This window comes from Pseudomyrmex gracilis, unplaced genomic scaffold (assembly GCF_002006095.1).
Source record: "Pseudomyrmex gracilis isolate BER0280 unplaced genomic scaffold, ASM200609v1 scaffold_603, whole genome shotgun sequence".
NCBI classification, from domain to species: domain Eukaryota; kingdom Metazoa; phylum Arthropoda; class Insecta; order Hymenoptera; family Formicidae; genus Pseudomyrmex; species Pseudomyrmex gracilis.
The window spans coordinates 44,088-62,530 of NW_018021187.1; the positions used below are offsets into that span (position 1 = coordinate 44,088).

The 18,443-nt window shown below is 32.6% G+C and overlaps 2 protein-coding genes and 2 long non-coding RNA genes across 5 annotated transcripts in view; 1 reads left to right on the forward strand and 3 right to left on the reverse strand.

Annotated features, from left to right (window-relative positions):
* Positions 1-6,495, reverse strand: part of LOC109861162 (SET and MYND domain-containing protein 4-like) — an 8,650-nt gene extending 2,155 nt beyond the window's left edge. The window contains exons 1-5 of one of the 2 annotated variants that reach the window (XM_020440691.1): positions 6,314-6,495; positions 3,972-5,106; positions 3,403-3,842; positions 3,167-3,328; positions 2,942-3,073 (exon numbers count right to left, since the gene is read on the reverse strand). In XM_020440691.1, coding sequence (XP_020296280.1) covers positions 2,942-3,073; positions 3,167-3,328; positions 3,403-3,842; positions 3,972-5,061 — 1,824 coding nt within the window. In that variant the 5' untranslated portion in view covers positions 5,062-5,106; positions 6,314-6,495. Of the gene's footprint in view, positions 1-2,364; positions 3,074-3,166; positions 3,329-3,402; positions 3,843-3,971; positions 5,107-6,313 lie in introns of those variants that run through there. The other variant, XM_020440692.1, reaches the window with a different exon arrangement.
* A 1,098-nt stretch (positions 6,496-7,593) lies between these two features.
* On the reverse strand, positions 7,594-9,503 carry LOC109861158. The gene is made up of 3 exons (XR_002250928.1): positions 8,637-9,503; positions 8,440-8,570; positions 7,594-8,317 (listed from the first exon to the last, which is right to left on the reverse strand). It is a non-coding gene; the product is annotated as an uncharacterized LOC109861158 (long non-coding RNA).
* A 577-nt stretch (positions 9,504-10,080) lies between these two features.
* LOC109861161 (cytochrome P450 9e2-like) lies at positions 10,081-11,789 on the reverse strand. Its single transcript, XM_020440690.1, has one exon. It carries the CDS (start codon positions 11,746-11,748, stop codon positions 10,201-10,203), a length of 1,548 nt encoding a protein of 515 aa, XP_020296279.1. The 5' UTR covers positions 11,749-11,789; the 3' UTR covers positions 10,081-10,200.
* A 2,595-nt stretch (positions 11,790-14,384) lies between these two features.
* Positions 14,385-18,039, forward strand: LOC109861154. Its single transcript, XR_002250927.1, has 5 exons — positions 14,385-14,588; positions 16,417-16,632; positions 16,732-16,952; positions 17,033-17,243; positions 17,453-18,039. It is a non-coding gene; the product is annotated as an uncharacterized LOC109861154 (long non-coding RNA).
* The last annotated feature ends 404 nt before the right edge of the window (positions 18,040-18,443 follow it).

Sequence of the window (18,443 nt, forward strand, 5' to 3'; positions counted from 1 at the left end):
TCAGTGCATTTAAACATGTCATATTATTGAGACCACCAGTAATAAAGATTCTATTGCCATCTTCCCGTAGTTTCTCTGATATTTTGGCATCTTTTGGCAATCCAAAGTGGCGTTCAAAAAATTTTAATGCATTAGGAAAAATATTTTTATGATCATGCACAACATTGAGAGCAAATATTACACGTTCCTGATCAGTCTTGAGTTTACTAAACTTCTTTTCGTTTGTACGTGTATATATATGTTTTTTTAGCATATCTCTTAGTTGATCCATTTTTGTTTTGTTACAAATACAATCGTAATGTTCTTACAATAATATCTAAAAGCAAAGTAAGACTTTACAATAATACGCAATATTTGTCCGTGTTATATAGTTTCATCTGTTTTTAATGTCATAAATCGCAGTTGTGGCCGAAAAATAGCCGGACAGATTCAATTTGTTGAGATCCATAGTTAAATCAATAAATATGAGTAATTTTGTTTTTGTTACATCTATTTTAAAAATAAATAAATCTTGCAACATCCTAAAGCTTATCTAACGAACTTACTAAATAAGACAAAAATTTGTTTTGTTTTTGTTTTTAATTTCAGAACATGTAAATCATAAACTTTTACAGTCAGGCAAGCTACTTTGTTTGCACATGTACTTATGCATATATATAGGTGATACGAAATTTATCTAAAATTATACATACAGTTCTATGCGATTTGTCTCTTCTCAGAGGATAATCTTAGTAGTAGCAATAGTCTCTGTCAAGCTTTTGCGTAGTCTCTTGTTGCTGCTTGTTGCAGAATGTGGCAGAATAACGTACGATAACGAATGAAAGCTCTTTTCAAACTAACTTCAAAGCCCGCTTGCGCGGCCGGCTTGGTGGAACAGAGACGGAACATAAAACACAATATGTTTGCACCCTTCCACGAGCCGACAGCCGAGCGTGACGTCACTCACACGCTCGCGTTTCTCACTTGCCGACGATCAGGAGTACGTTCCAAAATCTTACTTTGGTTACTAAAATGCTATATTTTACGTCACGTTTACTTTAGTTTTTGGTTACCAAGGTAAGATGTTGGAACATACCTCAGGCTAACCGAGAACTAGGGCTGCGTTCCGAGTTATGCATTGCGCGCATTTATCTTTAGTACACGTTACGTATAGTATAGATACACGCATATGAATAACTCGGAACGCTTTAGTTACACTCGAATACACATAAAGCGGGAAATTTAGTTCAAATTTAATATCACAGAGAACTTTTTAAAGCACGAACAATTCGTATTTTAGGTACTTAGAGATTTTGAATTTTTAAAGTAGATATATATTAATCTCTCGGGTCAATCAAATTTAACGATACAGTCGATAACTAAAAAATTAAACATTCAGTTTGTACATATTAGAATAATTGTATATTTCACTGTTCGATCATATGATTCGTTAAAATAAGATTTTACATACACGTACATAAGATATTGAAGTTTTGCGATATTTTTTAAAACAAGCATTTTATACGTGTTTTATTATCTTTCGATCAACATTTATCATGATGTCAAATTTAAATAGGTGTCACAACAGCGGATGCATTAGAACATTTTTTCCTATGGCACGGCATGGCATAGTTCGGTGTATTCAGGTATAAAGTGGCGGATTGTATATACAGATACAGAAAAAAAACGTCTCCAAGGAAAGTTTTAACTCTCGTAATTTAGAGATAACTTATCAGCTGTTTTAATGACTCTCTCCCATTATCGTTTGGTTAGTGCCCACATAGCATTGTTAGTAGCACAAACGTTTCTGCAACAGTTTTTTCGAAACTTAGCAACGTTTCGTTAAAAGTCTGAAACGTCGTAGTAACATAGCGGAAACGTCGAAATGTCCGCTTTTTAAGTTGCGGTCCGATTTCGTAGAAACGAATAAGAAACGTTGTCCGATAAGTTGCAAAGTTTTTAATGTTTATATTTTTATAAACATTGTAACTTTGCAACTTATCGGACAACGTTTCTTATACGTTTCTACGAAATCGGACCGCAACTTAAAAAGAGAACATTTCGACGTTTCCGCTACGTTACTACGATGTTTTAGAGACTTTTAACGAAACGTTGCTAAGTTTTAAAAAACCCGTTGCAGAAATGTTTGTGCTACTAACGATGCTATGTGGATGAGAATAAGTAAATATTATTAACTTACGTACAATTGACAATTGAATCACAAATCTTGTAATAAAGACTATATACTATTTTAAGTAATTTGACTACCATTATTACTTAATTGCACTTACTATTTTTTAAATATTTTCTTTTATTTGTATATCATTATAAATACAAATAAAATGACGAAAAATTAGAGAAAGTGATAAATAAAAAAGTTTACCGTTATAGCGATTAAATAGTATTATATATTGTTGTTTGAATATTTTACATACAAATACAATATTTTAAAAACACAGTACATTGTTAAAACACTTAGTAAATGTTACATTTTTTGATGCATAAACATGCTTGTGTTTGTGTTTGTGTGTGTGTGTGTGTGTGCACGCGCGCGCGTGGGGTGGGTGGATGTAGGTGTGAGTAGTATATATATTTCCTCAAAAAATAATTTTCACAAAAATTGTATATATATATATATCTACATATATTTACAGAATTATAAATCTCTTTCAAGGAATCTTTATAAGATAGCTTTTTACGTTAAAATCACACATTGTAGAAACAAATATTACAAAACCAAAACTTCTTAAACTTATTTTATTTGTTGTATCTCACTTGATAGAATGCATTATACTTCGTCAGTCGAAAAATATAATAAAACATTTCTCCTTTAGTTTTGGTTTTCCCACACTTTTGGCATTTCAAATCTATTTCCAATCAAGTTGTACACTCGCGTTAACGTTCTAATGACGNTGACCATCTCCGAACAAGGCATCGGCGCACATTCGTGTAGTACTTGCACCATCATTAGTAAATCATCGATGACATAAGGCTTGTCTTGTATTTCATCTTCTAATGCCATTATGTCATATGTAATTAGCTTGCGTAACGCCTTTTGTATCTTGATCTTGTCCGCCAATTGTTTTACTAAAATCTGTGCCAAAAATGAAACGTTAAAGAATCGTTAACATGAAACAATCAATTAGTTCTAACAATCATATTAAGCACATTCGATGCTGTAATTTACATTGTATGACTGTAGCTCGTGATATAAAGGCCAGTTTTCCTGGCACGGTATGCAATCACAGGTGAAATAATACCGTTTGAGTAGCTCTTTTTGTCTGGCTTCTCGATCGTAGATTGGATAAAGTGGTAGATTAAATGAGTATTCAGTATACCCATCAAAAAGCTATAATAAGATAAACGTAAGTTTTACTGTACTGTAACCAAATAGTGTATCACAAACAAGGCAATATACTACACCTGCTCGCCCTTTTTAATGGGATACTTGACATACATCACTACGTGCTTAGCTCTTGACTGCCTCAGTATATTTGGATTGCAGCTGTGATTAAACAAGCTGAAAAATGGCATAGCAGCTTCACCACGTATTAATTGATTTAAATCTTGTTCTTCTTNAATAANGNTGNTATTGCAAGAAAGAATCTGCTGGTGTCTCATAATAAGACCACCGATAAACACAATGTCCTTGTTTTTCGTTAAAANATTAAAATCTTCAGGTAGTTTAGTGCCAAATATCGCAGTGCGTGTCGCTAAAAGATATAAANAAAAAACTGCATCTAAAGCATTTATGAACAGATCGATGGTCATTCGTTTCTCTGTATTTGTTACAAGACTGTATATGCTGATGTATCGATCACTATGCAGCTTTCCATCTTGAGAAAAGCCCTTTGTTCGAAGATCTGAAACAGTATCGNTAACAATATACTAAATATAAATAACGTGTATATGCACATGTGTGTGTTTTTGTACACACATGTATAAAATTTAAGACTTTTAGGAAAAGTTCATTGAAAGTAAATTCTTAATACCATCACATTTGTCAACTTCCTGTAGCATGGTTCTTAATTGCTGTATACTGCCAGCTTCTCTTATAGCAAGTATGACAAGTCTCAANCTGAAGAAATCACNATTCGAAAAAGCATTCTCAGGCAAATAGGCAAAGACAGCACATTCTATATCATGACATTTCTTCCATGCCGCATATTTGCACTCTTCTGAGCAATACATAGCATAAATACAGTAGTTGCAAGGTATATTTGCCCAACATACTTTCAAGCAATTGGAACAGTGTGTTAGTAAATTCTCGTGTGTTAACATCATCGAATAAGGCTTTTCCACAGCAATTACTTCACCTGGACGAAGGTTACGAGTGGCAACAACATGTCTACCATAGCGTTTATTGTACTTTATAGCTACTGCATCTGATGCGCAAGGAACTTCATTATTCTGAGGTATAATAGTAGGGAGCGGAGGTTCCTGTATTTGTGCTTCTCTCAAAGGGTTTTGAACATTTACTGTAATTTGTACCGTCTTACGATGTAAAATATCTAGCTTTGTTCTCAGCTTCTCTTGATTTGTATCTTTCAAAGACATCTCTAGCCAATACTGGGCTTCTTTAAGAGTGTTTTCTGTAGAACAACTTTTCAGAATCAACAAACATTCTGTTTTGCGAATATAAAGCTTTGTTTTCAGATTGTCAGGATAATTGAAAGCTAATGCTCGGTCGATGTCCAGAACACATTCTACATGCAAGCCCAGGTGAAACAAAACCGCCGATCTGTTGGCATATGCTAGAGCAAGTTGCTCAGATGGATAAGGCGCAAAGGCTATACTTTTAGTATACAATTTCAGTGCATTTAAACATGTCATATTATTGAGACCACCAGTAATAAAGATTCTATTGCCATCTTCCCGTAGTTTCTCTGATATTTTGGCATCTTTTTGCAATCCAAAGTGGCGTTCAAAAAGTTCTGATAGATTAGGAAAAATATTTTTATGATCATGCACAACATTGAGAGCAAATTTTACACGTTCCTGATCAGTCTTGAGTTTACTAAACTTCTCTTCGATTGTACGTGTATATATAATGTTTTTTACCATATCTCTTAGTTGATCCATTTTTGTTTTGTTACAAATACAATTGTAATGTTCTTACAATAATATCTAAAAAACAAAGTAAAATTTTTTAATAATATGCAATATTTGTCCGTGTTATAGTTTCATTTGTTTTTAATGTCATAAATCGCATTTGTGGCCGAAAAATAGCCGAACAGATTCAATCTGCTGAGATCCATAGTTAAATCATCTGAGTGATTTTGTTTTTGAGAGAACATTTATTTTAGAAATCAATAAATCTAGCAACATTCCAAAGCTTATCTAACGAACTCACTAACAGCTAATTTTTTCACTTCCTAGATAAGTTCTCGATAACTTTATCTAAAAGATATCACATGTATCACAAATATCTTTATTGACGACCGATTTTTTCATACCTCGCGATAGCTATCCTCTGGATAAATTCCTCTGAGAACCAATAAGGAGAACCAATTTTTGGAGATATCTTCTAGATAAAGTTATCGAAAACTTATCTAGAATTGAAAAAATTGGCTGTGAGATGATTAGCTATCAGAAGGTGTGAAAAAATCGGCAATAATAGCCAATTTTTTCACTTCTAGATTAGTTCGCGATAACCTTATCTAAAAGATATCACATGTATCACGGACATCTTTATCTAGAGGATAGCTATCAAGAGGTATGAAGAAATCCGCAGTAAATAAAACATAAAAACTCTTTTCTAGAGACCAATTAGACCTTAGAAAGTCCGTGGTCCGGCGTTGGTGGTAAGTGAAAATAACTGAATTAGACGTTCTTTAGTTCGTGAAACGTTTCGATTTTTATTTAGATCTTCTTCAGTCAATTGCGATCGCTCAGCTAAAATGATGGTCAAAAAACAGTTTTTTCGGTTTGTCTCATTCGTACTACAGACACCGCAGATTTCTTTTCTGCTCTGAGTCACACACATCTCTGGGTTTCTCTTGACTTCATTACGAATGCAGAATGACCGTCATTTCTAGCTGAACAATTGCAATTGGCTGAAAACAATCTGAATAAAGATCGAAACGTTTTACGAACCAAAGCACGTCTAATTCATTTATTTTCACCACCACTAACGTTGGACCACGGGCTTTCTAATTAGTCTTTTAAATTTTGTCACAAACCTGCTTCTTTATTCTGATTTAAATTCTTTTCCGGTTTTTTTTTTTTTTTTAATCTCAGAACATGTAAATCATAAACTTACAGGCGAGCTACTTTTTTGCACATGCACTTATGCATATATCGTAGTATGAAATTTATCTAAAATTATACATACAGTTTTATGCGATTTGACTCTTCTCAAAGGATAATCTTAGCAGTAGCAATAGTCCCTGTCAGTCTTTTGCGTAGTCTCTTGTTGCTGCTTGTTGTAGAATGGTGCAGAATAACGTATGATAACGGATGAAAGCTCTTTTCAAACTAACTTCAAAGCCCGTAGCGCGGCTGGCTTGATGGAAAGGAGACGGAACATAAAACAATATGTTTGCACCCTTTTACGAGCCGACAGCCGAGCGTGACGTCATGCACACGGTCGCGGTTCTCTTTGTCCAATAGAGTCCCTAGAACATATGTTCTAGGAGACTTTAGGGATTTTAAATTTTTAAAGTGGAAATATATGATTGTTTTGGGTCACTCAAATTTAAAGATATAGTCGATAAATAAAAAAATAAGCATTCAGTTTGTACATATCAGAAGAGTTGTATGTTTCACTATTTCGATCATACGATTTGTTTGAATCAGATTTTATACATACACATATATAAGATATTCGGGTTTTGCGGTACTTTTTAATTAAAGATGTTTTTCAATTAAAAGATGTAATACAATTTTATATGTATTTTATTTTTCGACCAACATTTATCATGATGTCAAATTTACCCAAACAAAATATCTTTTCAAAAAAAAGTAAAAAAAGGCGCCAAGTACACGCGTAACTCGTATCTCTAGAACAAGTATTACTATAAAAATCTTTCTCCACAAAATCTATTCTACAAAAGAAATGATAGCAGACCGAGTAAAATCTTATATATTTATACACTGTTACAAAATATTGTATAAAACTTTGTAAGTTGTTTATACGTTGTAAAATATAAAATATAAAATATTCTAAAACAATAGAAAGGTTAAACTATATTGTGTGACCAGAGTACTTTTTATATAAAGCACCCATCGATATAAGAAATAACTTGCTAAAAAAACTTAAACTATGTCAAATCATACATGTAGATTTCGCTTTGTGTGAAAAGTCAAAAACCCATGTAGAAATTTTCAAAATAAAAAATATTTAATACAAAAAAACAAATGAGCTTTTAGTACACAGGATCGACGAATATGCATAATCCCTTATGCGTCAAGCAAATGCACTTTAAACGGATCGTGATACGCAAAGATTTTATAGAACTTTATATCTTTAAAATATAGAAAAACTAGCAAACGACTGATACTTAGTTTAAAGGACATGTATATGTTTGCGTCGTCCAAAAGATTGTAGACGTCGGTTTTGACAGAGTGGAATAAAAAGCCAAATATATATTTCTTTGAGTTTTATGCAACTTCAACGTTTTTACCTTACATACAATGAAAAAGTTCGAAACGATTTCAGATAGAAATTTTTTTCATGCAAAGAAAGATTTTTTTCATGCAAAAGAAATATATTATATGGAAATATATTATTGCACATGTCTTTCTTTACAAGCATATATGTATTACATTATAAAGATTTACATATAAATATTCACTTGTGTTTTGTACGCATAAATATATCATACTGAGTTCTGAGGAATTTTAATTAGTCTTTCTATCATAAAGCATCAAAAAATCTACAGTATTGTGATTAATTTTCTTTTTAATAGATCGTAAATGATCTAAACATTACGCCCATTACAAGTAGTCTAAAATCATACTAAATATACCAAAAATTGTGCATCTGAAACTATTAATTTTTTTTTAATCCAAAAAAAATCGTTATTTTACTGTAATTCCCGAGGTTTCACAGAGTTCAGTATGTATATCTAGAAATATACTAATTGTAAATTTTACAAAATGTTTGTTACAGAAGGAATATCTCGTTCACAAATTTGTAGATACGTTGCTTCTACATTTCTTTGGCTTAGAACCAAAAGGCACACTTCTTTAGATTCATTGGAGTTTTCTGAGGGCAAGTATAACTTTCGGAGAATTCACAAGTATTTAAAAAGCTGCCGCGAATCTTAATTTCGCTTCCAGGATGGACTTCAGAAGTAATTTGTATCTCTTCCGTCAGAGCAGTTTCGCAGAGAAACTAAAAAAAGAAATGATATTAATATCTTTTATAGTCCATGTATTTGCACTGTTTGTTGATTGATTGTAGTTTTTATACTTCTCGTTATACATTTGTAACACTTTATTGTTTTTTATACTTACTTGAGCGTAATGTAAGAAGGTAATCTAATTTTTGTTGTAATCTTCTAGTCCTTGCAGCCGCCACTTCAGCAGTTCTATCGCGATTCCTTTCGACGCAAACGATTCTTGAATGGTTGAATGCCAGTCTCAATCTAGAATGAATATTGTAACCATAAAACTTATTTAGTGATGTATATATAATTAACATCGAATCGTACCTTCTCTTTTATTTCGGGATGTTGTTTGTCGCATTTCTCTTGATTGTATATTGTTTTTCAATATAATAACGTACAAAACTTTACTTGGCGCTACTTTTTGATATCACTTCTTTTGTAAAACAGGTTTTTAGAGAAAGAATGTTTTGTACTATTAAATCCATTTTTCTGTTTTACACGCGAGATGAAGTTCAATGTGAAATTCAAGTTTACGCTCTTTTAGCTTTCGCGTACGTCTGTAATATCGAGCGTATCTTGTTAGAAAACCATTCAAAGTGTAGTAAAGACATTCATGTTTTTCTTCGGAATTTTGTTTTTACAAACAATTATCAACATCGGTCGTTGCAACAAACCGTGAGAATATCTTACAAACGTGAACAAAAATTGAGAAATAGCCAAAGAGCCCGCGAGTTCTCTGGCGTAAAATATCCGAAACTTGTACATAGATGCGAACAATATGCCCCGCTCTTTGCGCTGTTTTTCTATGCAAATTTGTATTTCAAGCGATTAACCTGCAAAAACAATCTTCCCTCTCTGAACTTTCGCGTTCATCTGTTTTTTTTGAGGTAATTCTCTTCGGATGAGCAAGAAACAATCAAAACAGCAAGCACCGTTGTATAGTTGATTTTTAAACTTTTAAACTTTGTGCGTCAAAAATAATATAACAATTGTTTAAGAAGACACGACACATATGTATTAACACAATTTTCACTTTTGATAATTTATTAATATGATAAAAAAAGTCTAGGATCCTTCAGTAATATTGATAAGAATTTCTTATACTTTCAATTACGCGCGCTATTTAATCCAAAAAAGTGATAATTCTGATGATAAAATAGAAAGAGAAAGAGAGAAAGAGAGATACAAAACATTTGTATATATTAATATTGTAATGTGATTATTTATTGAGAATTTTATTTTATATAAAAAGTAGCTTTTATAATATAAAAGTAACAATTTTCTCTGCAAAAAAGAAAGATAATTATTTATATATGATGTTCAATATATACATTTTACTGCTTTCAAAAGTTTTATTGGCAAAATTCTATTTGTAAAATGTATCGTGTAAAAAAATATTTTTACAGCTTTTTTTTTAGTTATCACAAATACACTGTGAACACATTGTTTCAGTCAGTTGTGCGTTATTATATCAAATATCGTAAAATGTAATCATTGCGCAATAGAGTGCTTAAGTTTTTTTTTAATTATACAATAAACAACCTACGTTGAAGAAAACAACTGTCTACAACAATGTAAAATCGTGATGCGATATAAATGTTTATATAAAAAAATAATATAAAGAACGTATCTATTAACATATCTATTAAAGTCAATCAATTATCCTATTCCACGACCAAATTAGTTACATAAACCACAACATCGACGTTGACCTTCGCGATTCCACTTGATCGCGGTCACTGTTCATGGCAAGACAAGTGTTTATCTGTTTTTTTTTTTGGTAACGCGTAATAGAATTACTTAATTTGACATTAGATAACACAGGACAGAATTACTTAATGTGACATTATAAAAAAAGTAGACATCTGTTCGCATCTTAAGTCAAGATTTATATTCTTTTCTCCAAGGAGATCCAGAATCCTCCGACAGGTTGTAACGCGAATTCGTTCTTGTCGAACACGACAGGCTCGACGGTCTTTTCCGTGGTCTTGAAAGTGAATTTTTGCAAAAGATGAGCTAGTAGAAGTTTTGTCTCCATGAGAGCAAACCGATTGCCAATACATTTTCTAGGCCCGAGTCCGAAAGGCAGATAAGCGTACGGATTTATGTTGTCCTTGTTTTTGTCGTTGAATCTTTCAGGATCGAACTTCTGCGGATTCGGGAAATACGCGGGATCGTGATGCAGTCCGTAAACGGGAATCATTATTACATTATCGGCTTCGACAATAACGCTCTTATAACCCGGCTTTGCCGGAGGCAATTCGTAATTCTTCGTGCAAAGTCTGTCGGTTATAACCGCTGGTGGATATTTTCTGAGAGTTTCGGAAACTACCATGTCCATGTAAGTCATCTTTGATAACGAATCGTAAGTGATGTCACCGTTTTCATCGCTATGCTCTTCTACTTCCTTACGCAGACGATCTTGAATATCAGGATTGACCGCCAATTCATGGGCGGCGAAACACATTAACGTTGAAGACGTGTCAAAACCGGCGAAGAAGAAGATAAAAGCTTGCGAAACAATGTCGTCCAATGTCATCTTGTGGATGCTCGGATTTTCTTTGTCCCGAGCTTGCATCAACAGATGAATCATATCCGGTCGAACGATACCTTGCTCCTCGCGAGCTTTAATGGTCTCTCTCACAATTCTCTTGAAAAACTCAGATATATCTGGCGCGAAGAGACTTATGCCGATCGACTTGGAGAATCGCGGGAATGCGCGCATAAATATGAATTTCGCCATTCTCAGCACTCCACTTGAAAACTTTGTGGCTTCCACTCCTTTCACGTAAAACTCGTTGTTTTGTTCCTTCATGGAATTGACACTTATGCCGAAAGCGGCTGTGGCAATTACGTCGGTGGTGTATCGTCTAAAGACTTGCTTTGTCTCAATAGAATGACAAAGGTCTGGATGATCGATCAGGTAATCGACAAACTCATGGGCGCATTTTGATATCAATTCAACCATGAACTTCATCTTGCTGGCAGTAAAGGACGGACTTAAGGTATTTCGCATTTCTCTCCAACGATCCCCGCGCAGGGAGAAGATGTTCTTGCCGAACAGCGGATCTATTTCTTCGTCCACAAAGGTGCGATGATCGTGAAAATGCTCAAACTCTTTCACCGTCACATCTTTGATTAGCTCGGGATCGCGTAGAATCACAGTAGGCGTAGCGAAATCAATTGATCCAAAATATCTGGTATCCGGATAATAGTTGTAGAGATCCAGAGTGAAATCGGCAAAGCTGGTTAAACGGAGAAACGGTTTCCACAAAAATAAAATAGCCTTCAATGAATTCGGAATATAAGGTATGCCTTTTTTCTTCCAGTAAGAGAACAAATAATGTCCTAGAAAGAGAAGTCTTAGAACTCCGAGGACTATCAAAGTAGTCAATAACAGCACAAACGGCGACGAAAATAACGCGGATAACTCCATCCTGCGATGATGATGACACGCACACGAATAGCTTTGTTAAACGTCGCGCGGAACGTTATAAATGAAGACCAGTAGAGATATTGCGTAGAAGAGTTAAAGGAGGGGGAAGAAAAACACACTTCACAGAATCATTGCATCATTCGATCCACTCGGTGTGCGCGAAGATATGTAAATCGCACTTCAGATCGCGCGCAACAAGGTTGTTAAACGCATCACGTCGCAAAGTTCTATCTTTCATTTTCTATGCAAAAAAACAGAGCAAGTCATCTAGGTGTACAAAAAAAGTTTATTACTCATCGATGAAGACGAAGATCTGATGATTTGCATAACATTGAAATCGAAACCGTCTGAAACAAAGTACAACGATACTGTTATCAGATTCATGTGTTGTGATTAAAATCAAGACAATGTCACGATGTGTCGCAATTACAAAAACAAGATTGCTATTGATTAAAAAGCAACGTAATATAAGTTGCGGATATTCTGAACTTTTGCGCCAATAGCTTTAACAAAGTTACGGCGTCACATAAATTGCGAACTGATTGCTCGTAGTCGGTTAGTGAGTTGAGCGAATGTTGAAATTGAATTGCGATCGGTTCAGATTGAACTAGCACCTGACACTCTCTAAGATAATCTGCTATTTGTAACAGCCAGTCTTAGTAACAAAAGTTGTTCGATGATTCCTGTTTTGTACAAGTGCGTAGATATTATTAAAAACAAAAACAAAAAAAAATCGGAGCGGAAAGAATGAAAAAGAAAGCGATAAAAAAAAAATTATAAACCAATGAACACTACTTGTTGTTGTCAGTTGTTGTAAATATTTTTATCCAAATAATAACAACTTAGCAAATCCTTCTGTCAAAAAGAAAAAAAAAAAAGTCACAGTATTTGATTTAAAAAGTTAAAATTCTTATCTTCACGCGCGTCTCTCTCACCGAGTTTTTATCATAACATATGATATGACAATATTTACTCGAGATAACATTCACGAGTCATTCGCGTACTTTTTGCTTATCACAAATTTGCGTTAAAACATATCACATATATTTAAATATGTATTCTTTTTTATTCCTGTCGGACAACACGCAGCTAATAGACATCTCTTATAGTAAATCTGACTATGTATTATAGTACGGTCAATCGAATTCGATATAAGAGATGCGTCCGCTTCACCTTAGAAGGTGAAAATTTCCCCACTTCTCAAAAATCGCGTGAATTTCGCGTATAATAGGCACGGGTGTCTCATTCGAGCGCGACTTGTTGCGCGTGAACTTGGCGCGAGGTATTACCATGCCTAAATAAAAAACCGTTTATTGCAATTAATAATTATCATATACAATTGTATATTATTTTATATAGCATATAAAACCATATATTAGTTATACTAGATACATATCTAATTAAATATACAGGATGTCTCAGAATTGATTTAACATCTCTCGTAAACAGGTAGAAGAAGTAAAACTGAATCGAAAAGTTTTATACCATTTTGTTAGATTCACAATAGTTACCGAGATCTCGTACGCCGTAGCAACGGAATGAAAGGAACTAATATATGCTGTTTATATTAGTTCTTCTCATTCCGTTACTACGCGGCGTACGAGCGCGCGAAAAAATGACAGCTCCGAGCTGTCATTTCGCACGTGGCTGCACACTCATTCGCGGATCTTTGTTAATTAAGATCTCGGCAATTATTGCAAATCTAGTAAAATAGTATAGGACTTTTCGATTCAGTTTTACTTCTTCTACCTGTCTACGAGAAATGTCACCAATTCTGGGACACTTTGTATGTACAATTATGCAACGTCTCATCCGGACGGATAATGGTAGTAGCGTTCCACTGTATGTACTGTCATTATCCATCCGGACAAAACAGCATAATTGTAATCAAACTTTACCTAAGTTCGTTTAATTAAACAATTATATCTTATTTTATAGTACCATATTTATGTATATACGTATATAGGTACATTTATGCACATGGATAGTATATAACATAAGATAAAAAAAATATTTTATTTTTTTTTTATTTATATAAGATCACAAATAATTTTGTAAGATCATATCGCGCCAAGTTTCGGATCTGATCAGATTTGATTAATTACATATGATTTTTTATATGATCCTATATTGCTTTTTTCTCGGGTATTTAAAAAATAAACTCTAGATATCTAATAGATATTCACTAGAAGTAACGTGGACGTCTATTAGATGTTTCCAATTTCCATCATGAAAGTCTAATAGATGTTCAATAGAATATTTTGTTCTGTGTGGAAAGTAATAATGTGTCTGGCGACCTTTTCAAAAGCGACTAGGTACCGGTTTTGAGAACGATTCCTCCCAAATCCGGTTCTTGGCCACTTTTGGCCGCTTTTGGCCAGATCGTCAGGCATTATTCCTGTCATCATAAATTCGGTTCTCTTACAGCACGCAGCAGCAAGTAGAGAAGATACGCACACAGACGAACAACTGTGTATGTGTGCGCTCAGCGCTTCGGCAACTTCAAGTAGAAGGAAACGGACATATATAACCGCTCTTTTTCTTTCCCTCTAGCTATAGCTATAGCTAACACTGCTAGCCGCTAACCTGTTTCTTGTGCGTAACTTATATCCCTTCTACTTGCTGCTAGCGTCCACAAACTGGCATCTCTAAACGCAATTACTGAAACGCTCTGCGCTCACTGTTACGAGTGCCGTTGCAGAGGCGTCAGCAACCAAAACTCTTGCAAATATCTTTGTGCCAGAGTGTTGAATCGATATTTGACTGTGCGCTCCCAAGCTGTCTCTCATCCACAGAGTAATTACACTTCTTTTTTTACTTACGACTAATTACGTCTCTTGGTAAGTACACATATTCATAATTAAATAATTAATAATTTTTAGGATATATATAAATATTTTAAACTTAATTAGTTTTCATTAATAAAATACATTTTGTACTGCATGTATTAAATTTACATTAATGATAATATTTTTAATTACATTTTGTGTATTAAATATTAAATTATTACCAGTATCAAAAAACACGGTAAACGGTAACGCCTGGCGCCAAGTTCACGCGCAATGAAGTGCGCGAACGATGCGAGCCTTTCGTGCCTTTATTATGCGAGAAAATGAGTAAATTTGATATTTATAAATAAATAAAATATTTATCAATAAGAAGTTGAAATAAATGGTCAGTAGAAGTTCAGACACAGTCGTTGTTGTGTATTATTAAAATATATTTAAAAAAATATATAAATATATTAAATAAATAAATAAATATATTAAATATATTTAAAAAAACTTGATGTATTTAAGTGAAATAGACTTGATGTATAGTGTACATTACATAAACCAGACGTTTCGACCGTGGATCTGGATTCCTCATCAATATTAAAAAGCAGATAAGGAGGCATAAAGGTGAAAGGGTAATTAACACTGTAGTCTGTAATCAACGGCATGGCAGTTGACAAAACAGTCTCTTTATCTGTTTTTTAACATTAATAAGGATCGAATCCACGGTCGAAACGTCTGGTTTATGTAGAGTGTAATTCACACTCTAATACATCAAGTCTATTTCATTTAAAAATATATCAAGTTTTTTTAATAATAACAACGACTGTGGTTATGGACTTCTACAGACTATTTATTTCAACTTCTTATTAATTTATACATCGTGAAGTCGATATATATTTATGTTTATAAAATATTCATATTTCAGTAAAAAATAAACCGATAAACCGATAAACCGATTCTATTTAGTCTCAACCAATTCGAGTTTAAAAATTAAAAAAAAAGTATATATGTGTTGTTGTCTGTGTCTTCTATTCAAAGATATTTGAAGATAATGTATAAAATCGCTGAAATTCGTATATATAAATTTTTTGTTAGACAAATATATTTTGAAAAGATAGGTTTTTCGAGATATCACACATTTTGTATTTTGTAGTATTATTTAATTTTATAAAACAAGTTTTATAGAGAAAAAATTTTTTGTAGTATTAAATCAATTTGTAATTTATTAATTTTTAATTTTTTACTTCATAAACTTAAAGTATATAGTTTGTAGTTATTTTGTGCTAAGTTTCAAAACAGTTTATTAAAAAAAGTTATATCGAAGGTCAATCAATCGCTCGTGAAATAGTCAAAAACAGTCGAAAGGCCGATACGAGCAGTAAAATACAGGTTGGTCGTGTATAAAAAGTTGTCTTTATTCGATAAATAGACGTTTCGGTCACACAATTTTGGACCTTCTTCAGTATTAAATAATTAAGTTTAATTGAGAAGTAACATTGTAGTACACAACATCACTAACAAATAGATGTCAAAATAATACAATAATATAATATAATAATACAATAATATAATGTGTACACATTATATTATTGTATTATTTTGACATCTATTTGTTAGTGATGTTGTGTACTACAATGTTACTTCTCAATTAAACTTAATTATTTAATACTGAAGAAGGTCCAAAATTGTGTGACCGAAACGTCTATTTATCGAATAAAGACAACTTTTTATACACGACCAACCTGTATTTTACTGCTCGTATCGGCCTTTCGACTGTTTTTTATATCGAAGGTGTTGCCGGCGCGAATAACACGAATCACTATCGTGCCTTTTGATTCTCTCTTTCTCTCTCTAACTCACTTCTTGTCTTTCTTTCTTTTTTTTCTTTCAGCGCTCGTATATGTGTGTCATCTGGTAGCAGGCATACGAGATGCACACGTTTTGGTCAAACGACAACCAAAAAAATGATGTTTCTAAAACGTGAATTTCTCACTTCAAAAACTTTATCGTCGCATATCTCCGATCAGAAGGCACGTTATATAGCAAAACTTGTTATATAAGCGTTTTTAACTCATAAATTCAACCGATTTCGTTAAATTTTATGATGGTATACGCAAATTTTAATTTTTCCTCTCTCTATATATATATATATATATGTCACGATAAACATATTATATAAATATTAACTATTTCGAATTACACGTAGATATACAAGATGTAGAAAAAAAAGACGAGGAAATAGCACCTTCTACTTCACCTCCGGAAAACAGAATTAAGAAAATTATCATATGCTTTATACAAATACAAAAATGATATGTAACACAAAAGTGGATTCGAACACATTACCGATTATACATGGTTTACAATTTTGGGCAATGGATTGGAGAATCATGTTGCATAGCATTATGTTTTCACTCGACTATACCAGTAAGTTAATAAAAACATTTATGAATTATCATATTCATTTCTTTTTTAAACTTAACAAAGAAATCATTTTGCATATATAGATAATAAACCATGGATGTTGTGACTTTTTGACGGATTGTTTTCCTCAATTAATAACTATTGCGCTCCTGGCTGTCGATTTTTATTTAAGTGGATTTTTACTGGTTTATTGGTATCTAAAGAGGCTTGCAAATAAACAGAAAAGTAATTACAAGACAAAATTACAGGAGTTGTTTATCTTCTTAGTGTATATACACTAAAGAGATATATTCGGTGCGTTCCATCATTTTCTCGTAATAAACAAAACAAAATAGAATAAAATATAGTAAAATAGTATATAGATAATGTGCAAAACACACTATTCGATCTGAACTATTTCTTAATATAAAAGAATACACCTTTATATAATTAAAAACTTTATTTATTAGTCAACAAATTGTAATAGCATGTTTTTCATAGTTTTACTAAAATTTGATTTTCAGGCTGACACCGGCTTATACGATTATGATAGTAATAGTATATTTAACTTTCTTCTACTACAGTACGATGTCTATAATTTTTACATATGAACAGCTACACAAAGCTGTCACAAATTCTGGTGATCGAATATTCATGCATAAATAATTACAACGATATGAATACAATAGTATAGAAACGCATGTTACTCTCTGTGTATTAGCTAATTATTTGATATTTGATGCTTTCGCGGTGTGTTGTATTAACATTCGAAGATGTTTTGACCGGATTTGAACCATGTTAGTGTCATTTTTATATTGATGTTTCGCGAACATTTCAGCTTACTTCATTATGGTTTCAAGAGTAGCCTCATATATCAAATAAAAATTTCTTTATGTACATTTTGTTATAGTGTTTGACTTGAAGCTGGTATCTGGCCAGTGATATGCAATTTTACATAATTGGCATAGTCCTATTAATATTGTCGACCGTATATATGTCGATAATTATCTATTGATTCGAAATTATTGCGCAGTTATCCTCATTTCATTTACATTCAAATAAATATAAAATGGTGAATAGTTATTGATTCAAAATTATTATACAGTTATCTTTATTTTATATAAGTATATTCAAATAAATATAAAATGGTGAATAGTTATTGATTCAAAATTATTATACAGTTATCTTTATTTTATATAAGTATATTCAAATAAATATAAAATGTTGATTAGTTATTGCTTCAAAATTAGTATACAGTTATCTTTATTTCATACAAGTATAATCGAATAAATATAAAAGTTATAAATTTTAGATATTTGTATTGGACTGTTGTTATACTGAGCGCACTTTTAATTGGATTGATTTTATGGTTACTTTATGGTTACATTTCATATATTTATGAATATATGAAATTTTAGAATTCTATTTCTATCTAGAAAGGATAGAAGTAGAAAAGAAGCTTTTATCTGTTCTGTTCTATCTATATTCTTTTTGGAAATACACAACAATGGTTTT